Source organism: Arachis duranensis, chromosome 1, assembly GCF_000817695.3.
Source record: "Arachis duranensis cultivar V14167 chromosome 1, aradu.V14167.gnm2.J7QH, whole genome shotgun sequence".
NCBI lineage: Eukaryota > Viridiplantae > Streptophyta > Magnoliopsida > Fabales > Fabaceae > Arachis > Arachis duranensis.
In genome coordinates this window covers 98067287-98077614 of record NC_029772.3, presented here as the reverse complement: position 1 = coordinate 98077614, position 10328 = coordinate 98067287, and the positions used below count along the sequence as shown (strand labels likewise).

At 34.0% G+C, this 10328-nt stretch overlaps 1 protein-coding gene across 1 annotated transcript; it reads left to right on the top strand.

Moving 5' to 3' along the window:
* The first annotated feature begins 7083 nt into the window (after positions 1–7083).
* On the top strand, positions 7084–10059 carry LOC107466245 (F-box protein CPR1). Its single transcript, XM_016085235.2, has 2 exons — positions 7084–8578; positions 9502–10059. The coding sequence occupies exons 1-2, from the start codon at positions 7437–7439 to the stop codon at positions 9539–9541; spliced, it is 1182 nt and encodes a 393-aa protein (XP_015940721.1). The 5' UTR covers positions 7084–7436; the 3' UTR covers positions 9542–10059.
* Positions 10060–10328: the final 269 nt, after the last annotated feature.

Genomic DNA, 10328 nt, shown 5'->3' with positions numbered 1-10328 from the left:
TTTCAACCAAGCTACCTCTCCTCCAGGTAAAAGGCCAACTAGTATATATGATGAAGAAATAAATGGATAAACAAGATAACAATTGAAATGGAATAGAAAAGATAAATTGTAATTAAAATAAATATAAAAAAAGATAGTTGAAATTGAATACAAAGAAAATCACTCTACTTCTACCCAATTTCTTGACGCAACAAGAAAGGGACTCCTCAACCTAACTTGTCAACGCCATAGTTTGGAAATTGAATTGAAGGGACTCTTCAACCTTCTACTTAATTCCCCGATACAACAAGAGAGAGACTCCTCAACCTCAATTGTCTACACCATAGTTTCATCACGAAACCAAAAAGGAGTTTTCAAACCTCTAAATCATTCTATACTACGACTACAATAGCTAATGAGGTATTTATAACCTCTTATTAGGTTAAAACAAAGAAAACCCTAAAACCCATAAACATAAGGCCCAATCTAGTAATTAAATAAACAAAATCAAAATATATCAAATTAAATTAAGACATTCTAAAAATTTAAACTAATATCTTCTAAATAACACTTAAACTCTTCATATCACGAACATTTGAAGCACGTATCATTCTTCTACTCTTCAAAAAAAGATTCGTCCTCGAATCTTATAGGTGGAAAAAAACAGTATATAAAAAGAATAATAATTACAAGGAAGATAATTTCTTTTCTTTTTTGTTTTTTTTCACAGACATTGGACTCTTTTTTTATGATAAAAGAAGAACAGACATAGATTAATAAGAATTAATCTAATACCTGAGTTTTGGTACCAAATAATAAAGAAATAAATGGATAAACAAGATAAGAATTGAAATTGAAATAAAAACAAAAAGGATAGGTTGAAATTGAATACAAAGGGAATCAATCTACCTTCTACCAAATTCCTTAACGCAATAAGAAAGTGACTCCTCAACCTAACTTGTCAACGCTATAGTTTGGGAATTGAATCGAAGAGACTGCTCAACTTTCTACTCAATTCCCCGATGCAATAAGAGAGACACTCCTCAACCTCAATTATCCACACCATGGTTTCATCACGAAACCAAAAAGGGATTTTCAAACCTCAATAATTCTATACTTTGACTATAATAGCTAAGGCGTTATTTATAACTTCTTATTAGGTTAAAATAAAGAAAACTCTATAACCTATAAACATAAGGCCCAATCTAATAATTAAATAAACAAAATTAAAATATATCAAATTAAATTAAGACATTCTACAAATATAAACTAAAATCTTATAAATAACACTTAAACTCTTCATATCATGAACATTTGAAGCACGCATCATTAATTGAAATTGAATAGAAAAGATAAATTGTAATTGAAATAAAAACAAAAAGGATAGGTTGAAATTAAAATACATAGAGAATCACTCTAGTTTCTATCCAATTTCTTGATTCAACAAAAAAGGGACTTCTCAATCTAACTTGTCAACGTCATAGTTTAAAAATTGAATCGAAGGGATTCCTCAACCTTCTACTCAATTCCCCGATGCAATAAGAGAGGGACTCCTCAACCTCAATTGTCCATATCATGGTTTCATCAAGAAACCGAAAAGGGGTTTCAACTTCTAAATCATCCTATATTCGACTACCCTAGTTTATGAGGTATTTATAATTTTTTATTAGGTTAAAATATAAAAAAACCTGAGCCCACAAACATAAGGTTCAATATAGTAATTAAATAAACAAAATCAAAATATATCAAATTAAATTAAAACATTCTAAAAATATAAACTAATATCTTCTAAACAACACTTGAACTCTTCATATCACAAATATCTGAAGTATGTATCATTAATCAAAATTGAATAGAAAAGATAAATTGTAATTGAAATAAAAACAAAAAGGATAGGTTAAAATTGAATAAATAGAGAATCAATTTACTTTCTACCCAATTTTTTGACACAATAAAAAAGGGACTCCTTAACCTAACTTGTCAACGCCATAGTTTGGAAATTGAATCGAAATGACTCCTCAACCTTCTACTCAATTTCCCGATACAACAAGAGAGGGACTCCTCAACCTCAATTGTTCACATCATGGTTTCATCACGAAACCAAAAAGGGATTTTCAACCTCTAAATCATTTTGTATTCGACTATCCTAATTTATGAGGTATTTATAACTTTTTATTAGGTTAAAATATAGAAAATCCTAAACCCACAAACATAAGGCCTAAGTTAGTAATTAAATAAACAAAATCAAAATACATCAAATTAAATTAAAACATTCTAAAAATATAGACTAATATCTTATAAATAATACTTGAACTCTTCATATCACGAACATTTGAAACACATATCATTCTCCTCCTCTTCAAAAAAGATTCATCCTCGAATTTTGTAGGTGAAAAATAGTATATGAAAAGAACAATAATTATAAAGAAGATAGTTTTTTTTGTTTTTTTCTTTCCCTTTTTGTATATATCTTTTTTTGCACCGTATATTTTTTTAAACAATAAAATCAACAATAATGATAAAACAATAGCGAAACGCAAAAGAAAATAAGAACACAAGAACTTAAAGAAAGACGCGACAGACATTGGACTCTTTTTTATGATAAAAGAAGAACAAATATAGATTAATAAGAATTAATCTAATACATGAGCTCTGATATCAAATGATAAAGAAATAAATGGATAAATAAGATAAGAATTGAAATTAAATAGAAAAGATAAATTGTAATTGAAATAAAAACAAAAAGGATAGATTGAAATTGAATACAAAGAGAATATTTCTTGATGCAACAAGAACGGGACTCCTCAACCTAACTTGTCAACGCTATAGTTTGGGAATTGAATTGAAAGGACTCCTCAACCTCAATTGTTCACACCATGGTTTCATAACAAAATCAAAAATAAATTTTCAAACCTCTAAATCATTCTATACTACGACTACAATAGCTAAGGAGGTATTTATAACATCTTATTAGGTTAAAATAAAAAAGACCCTAAAACCTATAAACATAAGGCCCAATCTAGTAATTAAATAAACAAAATCAAAATATATCAAATTAAATTAAGACATTCTAAAAATGTAAACTAATATCTTCTAAATAATACTTGAAATCTTTATATCACGAATATTTAAAACATGTATTATTGAAATAAAAGATAAACAAGAAGATAAGGATTAAAAATGAATAAAAAAAGATACATTGAAATTGAATAGAAATAAAAAGCATTGATTGAAATTGAGTACAAAGAGAATCACTCTACTTTCTATCCAATTTCTTGACGCAACAAGAAAGGGACTCTCAACCTAATTTATGAACACTATAATTTGAAAATTGAATCGAAAGGACTCCTCAACCTTCTACCGAATTTCCTGATACAACAACAGAGGGACTCCTCAACTTCAATTGTCCACGCCGTAATTTCATCACGAAACCAAAAAGGGATTTTCAAAACCTCTAAATTAAATCATTCTATACTACGATTATAATAGCTAAGGAGGAATTTATAACCTCTTATTTGATTAAAACAAAGAAAACACTAAAGTCCATAAACATAAGTACCAATCTAGTAATTAAATAAACAAAATCAAAATATATCAAATTAAATTAAGATATTCTAAAAATGTAAACTAATATCTTCTAAATAACACTTGAACTCTTCATATCACGAATATTTGAAGCACGTATCATTCTCCTCCTCTTCAAAAAAGATTCATCCTTAAATCTTGTAGGTAAAAAAATAGTATATGAAAAGGATAATAATTACAAAGAAGATAATTTTTTTTCTTTCTTGTATATTTTTTTCTCTTTTTTTTTGCCCTATATGTTTTTTTTAAACAATATATCAACAATAATGAAACAAAAACAGAAAACAAGAACACAAAAATTTAAAGAAAGATGCGACAGACACTGAACTCTTTTTTTATGATAAAAGAAGAATAAATATTGATTAATAAGAATTAATCTAATACCTAAGCTCTGATACCAAATAATAAAAAAAAAAAGATAAACAAGAAGATAAGGATTCAAACTAAATAAAAAAAATACATTGAAATTGAATAGAAATAAAAATGATAGATTGAAATTGAGTACAAAGAGAATCACTCTACTTTATACCCAATTTCTTAACGCAACAAGAAAGGGACTCTTCAACCTAACTTATCAACACCATAGTTTGGAAATTGAATTGAAGGGACTTCTCAACCTTCTACCCAATTCCCTAATGCAATAAGAGAAGGACTCATCAACCTCAATTGTCCACTCAATGGTTTTATCATGAAACCAAAAAGGGTTTTTCAAAACCTGTAAATCATTCTATACTACGACTACAATAACTAAGGAGGTATTTATAACCTCTTATTAGGTTAAAACAAAGAAAACCCTAAAACCCATAAACATAAGGCCCAATCTAGTAATTAAATAAGCAAAATTAAAATATATCAAATTAAATTAAGACATTCTAAAAATGTAAACTAATATCTTTAAAATAACACTTGAACTCTTCATATTACGAACATTTGAAACACGTATCAATCAAACTGCAATCAGACACACAAGCCGAAATTCAACACAAGCTCCATTGTTTTGTGAATTAGACCCTCCCTTTCTTTCAAAACTATGAAGAATAGCATTGAAGTACCCAATTACGCACTAAAGAAGATTTATGTTGGAACTTATAGAACTCAAATTACTCCAAAGACTTTTGCGCAGTAGCCTTCGGGAGCTCCCATAAACCGCAATCAAAAGTCAAGGATTAGAGGTTCTAACCTGTACTCTCATATGAATAAATTGAGGGTTCGTCTAAAGAATATCCACTTGCCATAAGCTAGAGTCTCAAAGGCATCAGATACCCCCTAAATGACCTCTGACTTCTTCTACAATGCATTTATCAAAGCTCAACATGTCTCTGATCTTGGAACCACAATCACCTCTTACATGGATTTTAAGGAGAATCAGAAAGCTAATCCCAAATTCTCGTTTGATATCTCTAATGAAAGAAGGAAATATTTTACCGGCAACACCGCAACAATTCTAAGCAATAAGATTCATGAAAACAGAGAAAGAGAAGGAATTAGAGAGACCAAAATCACAATTGGACATTAACCACCATTTTCACCGTGAGAACTAGAGGATTTTCTCTTACCGTCAACATAAGTTTCGGGTTGCTCATTCATTGTAACATCAGGTGATTTTTCTTGCGAATATCCACAGTTGAAGCATCATCAACCACTACCATATCTACCGCCTCGGATTGATGGTTTGAGATGTAAGTGAAAAAAGGTTTTTTTAATCATAAATTTGTTGAGAATATGCTTGCCCGATTTGGAGGCTTCAAAGGCTTCCCCTTCTTCTTTCTGGAACCTGCGCATGTACTCCAACATAATCGTCTCCGTACTCTCTTTTTCTAAAATCCCAACTGAGAAAGACGTGTCTTATAGCGAGGTAATAATGGCATCCTTTTTGGGAGGCATTGGGTCAACCTGTTTGGCTTTGGCCTTGTTTGCTTTAATAACTAGACTAGGCCCATTTCTATTACTATCATTTTTTCTTCACCTTGGACATTCTTATCAGTATCAGGTCTGGGAACCTTTTTAATAATTTGAATGGGTTGTTGGAATCCTTTGTTAGATTGAGAAAAAACATTCATTCTTGGCCCATCATGCATGTTAGACGTAATACCTTCATGCATATTGATATCATGTTGATTCTCATTATCTTCCTCACTTAAAATATCAAATCCTGAACTATTTTCTTTATTTTTAACACCTCCCATATTATATTGGTTATCCTTCATAATACGAGATCGCTTATTTTCCGAACCTAATTTTTTTCAAATTTGTCTCTTCACCATCATCCAAGGACCAAAATTTGGTGGGTCTTGATTTTCTTTCCTTATAGGATTGAAATTAGAATCTTTTTCATTAATGGCATGATCTTCACTTTCAGTCGGACTTGTGTCAGCTTCCATGGTTGCTTGCACGCCGTTGGTGCTCGTCTTTTGTTGGACTTTTTCACTAATCGAAGTTTCAGCACATTGATCTAATCTATGACCATATTTGTCACAAGAGAAACAAATCAAGTGCAATCCTTCATATTTAATGTTGAGAGTACTACCAAAAACTGAAATTAGAGAGATCAATCTCAACACAAATTCTAGCAAACCTTCCTCTAGAATGGATTAAAGTAGCTCGGTCAATCTTTAACATAGTGCCAATAGCAGAGCCTACTCTCTATAAAAAGCGTTGGTTATAAAAGCTCAATAGGTAGATTTGGTATGCGAATCCAAGCCGCAATCTTTTTAACTTGATTTTTCGAGGATAAAAAGAATGGTCTCCAACATTGCACTATCAGATAATGACCTACTATCATCTACGGTCCTCCAAAAAGGGCATGTGAGTAGTCTTCCTCATTTGAAAAGTGAACAAAAAAATAGTCACGATCCATATCAATAACATTTATCGTACATTTTTTGACCTAGTTCTTATTGAGTCGTTGCTCCATAAAACCAAGGTTTACTCTCTTCCCTAGTACTTTCACAATGAGTATCGCATTCCATGGTTTACACTATTCTTCAAATTCTTCTTTGGACACAGGAATACTTGGGCACAGGTCAAACGGCTTGTCCTTTTTTAGAAGGAGTTCTTTTTTGTTGTACCAACAATCTTAAGAGTCAGGCTCATCTTTATCTAACTCATCGAAGGAAGGAATCCTTGTACGAAATCAAAAATTTTCCTTCTCATTCGCTAAAATATCCATGAATTCTCTTGGTTGATTTAGATCAACCTCTTCTCATGTTTTAACTTTTTTAGTATTTCGTTAAACAGGATCGAATTCTTGGGTTAAAACTTTAGAAGAGCGATTGGCCACTATAATTTGAAATAAGATGTGAAAGAATATCAAAGTTAAAAAGGTAAAAATTTCACTTAATTTAAATACGAAAAAAAAAAGAATAAATAAATAAAATTATATAGCCAATCATCAAAAAACTATAAAGATAAGTAAGCATACATACAATTACTGAATTAATTATATTCGTTTTATCTGTTGCTTGATTCTAACCAATCCTGAAATAAATAAATTAATCGAGGACATTCACCTGTTCAAGTCAAGAGACTCAGAGAGTCCTTACTTTTTCTTTTTCCCTTATTTCCTTTCACTAACTTTGCAATACACGGTGCTGGTAATTTTTCATTTTACTCATAATTTTGCAAGGGAAAAAGGACAAAAACGATAGATAGATAATTAAATAAAAGTGGCGTTAGGTGCGTAGGTTGAGTTTTTTTTCTCCGCCACCCGAAATTCAACAGAGTAAGGGAGAAACCCTAGCGCACCCACAAAGTTACAAACACAAACCAATTCGAGATTATGAGAATCTTCTGGAAGAAACAGGAGCATCACTAGATGCAGAGAACCACCGTTCTTCATCTTCTTCATTCACCATCGCCAATCCAACCCAGTCATGGCGGATCTTCTTCCGCCGGAGGTCATCACCGACATACTCTCCCGGTTACCGGTACACTCCCTAATCCGCTTCCGATGCACGTGCAAGTCATGGCGCTCCCTCATCGACAGCACTCACTTCATCCTCCTCCACCTTCGCACCTCCCTCAGCTCCCACTCCCACTCCACTCTAGTTCTCCGCCGTGACTCCGAACTCTACCAGGTCAATCTCGGAACCCTAGACAGGGCAATCGAGCTCAACCACCCGCTCATGTGCTACAGCAACAGCATCAAGGTCCTCGGTTCCTGCAACGGCCTCCTATGCCTCTGCAACGTCGCCGAAGACATCGCTCTCTGGAACCCTAACATTAGGAAGCATCGCCTCCTCCCTTACCTTCCCGCGGAACGACGAGAGCGTGACACCACGCTCTTTGCAGCGCGCGTCTACGGATTCGGCTACGATTCCTTCAGCGAAGATTACAAATTGGTGAGGATTTCGTATTTCGTTGACCTGCACAGTCGCACTTTCTATTCTCACGTGAAGCTTTACAGCTTGAGAGTCGATTCCTGGAAGAGCCTCCCAAACATGCCCTATGGCCTCTGCTGCGCGCGTACGATGGGGGTTTTCGTCGGTGGCGCGTTGCACTGGGTCGTGACTAGGAAACTCGAACCGGATCAGCCCGATTTGATTGTCGCCTTCGATCTGAGATTGGAGAGTTTCAGTGAAGTTCCGCTGCCGGAAACTGGAAATGTTAATGGGAACTTCGAGATGGATGTGTCGCTCTTGGGAGGGTGCCTCTGCATGGTGGAACATCGTGGGAGTACGAGGATTGATGTCTGGGTAATGGAGGAGTATGGATCGGTGGATTCTTGGTGCAAACTGTTCAGCTTGACGGAGCATCATAACTTGAGATCGTTGAAATCTGTGAAGCCATTGGCTTACTCGGGTGATGGTGACAGGGTTCTGATGGAACACGACCACAAGAAGCTATGCTGGTATAGCCTCAAAGACAAGGTGGTTAGTGAAGCTAAAATACCGGGAATGCCCCATTTGATTGAAGCGACCGTTTATGTGGGAACCCTTGTCCCACCAACTTTACTAATTAAAAGTGATGGCGGCGCTAAGCAGAAACATGGAGACGACAAGGGCAGGCGGAGAAGGTACTTACTATGGCAGTTTTGAGTTTTGAAATTGTCTCTCTATTTTCTTATTTCCTTTGAAAGGAAAGAAAATGAAAAGAAAAAGATAAAAAGTTTATTTGCGCCTCCTTCAGGGTATTAGCTGTACTGTTTGACCCTGTCTTCTTGTGACTTGACTTGAGAGTCCAACTCCCGTTTAGTCAACATATAATATTAGTATTCATATAATGAGATAATAGTGTGCAAACCATAGTTTAGTCACTTAGAATCAAGAAGAATGATAAAACCCTCCTAACACATCTGCCTAATTACTAGATATCGAAAGTTTTGAATGCTTTTTACATTTACTATGTATTAAATTAAATGTTTTTACTCTTTCATTCAATACTTTCTTTTGTTAAGTTCCATTAGGATGATATTTAGGAGTTTGGGTTAGTATGGCTTAGAGGATGTATCATTAGCTCATTACTTTCAACACAAACTATATTACCTTACTAGCACAAGTTGAGGCTAAAATCCTGTTTGGGCTTTGGGAGTTGGGACATAGCTCGGCTCAATTTTATTGAGCATATTTGAAATGAATTGAGACTTGGTTTGCATGCTTCAATTCATTAACTGGGCTACTTTTTCAATGCCAAGACAAACATGGACTATGATTCTAGATTTCTAGTTAGATCCAATGATAATTGCATAGTTAACGAAACTAGCTTTTCAAGTTTGAATTGGTGATTTTAAAAAATAAGCTATAAACCTCAAATGTCCATATTGTTAAATATCGGATGTTCTGAATACTATATGACGTCTACATCTTCAAAGAACTACCCTGAATTTAGTCTATAATTAATTTCCAGCTGAACCAGTGGGACGATCTTATTTTTCACTGCCTCCCGCCAGGCTCACCTTTCTTTCTGTTATATTTTTATGCTTACATATATTCTTTACAGGGATGACTTCCTGTCACAAGGATTCAAATTGACTCTGTAAGCAAGAAAAAGAAGGGCAAGGTATGCGGCCAAAACCGGCTGATGATCTGGAATGATACCTTCTTGAGTGAGTATATGGCTCACGGGGAAGAGTGAAAATGATGAGTAACAAAACACACGCTGTTTGTTGTTAATATTGAAGACTGTACCTTTTATTTTCTCGGGCTTGAAGGTTTTAAGTGAAGTTCTCCATATCAGAGTATGTAAGATCAAAAGAAGGATGACTAAAGAACATATACTGGGTGGATTTTGCTTCATTCTGTTGGTTTTTTTCTCTGCAGGGTAAGTCCAGCAGTTGGCAGATGGAGTCTCTTCATCACCTGTTAACATTAATACACCGTAAATGCGCCATCTCTCCTTTGTTGTAATAAATTTTAAGTTTGAAACATGTCACTGCCTCATCGGTTGGTTTATACATACATGTATGTGTTTTAATGGTTGTAGCACCCTTTAAATCTTTAATATAAGCCACTGTAATCTTAACTCTTGTTATTCAGTTTTCTCTTGTTCTCTTTTGTACGACTCTTGTTGTTCAAGTTTATATACTAACACAGAAAGGTATAAATGAGAAATACTTAGTTAAGGATGGTACCTGAATCCCTTGCTACATTTATGTTGTTACGTATGTTAAGATTATGCTAGAGCCTAGAAGTGCAGCTGTTACATGAATGATTGATTGATTTCAGGGTGCAACCAAAGAAATGTTCTTGTTGGAAAAATGTGATTTGCTCAAAGGGGGAGAAGAAATCGCGTGTTTCTACTTTCTAGGTTGGGCAAGGTAGTGCGGA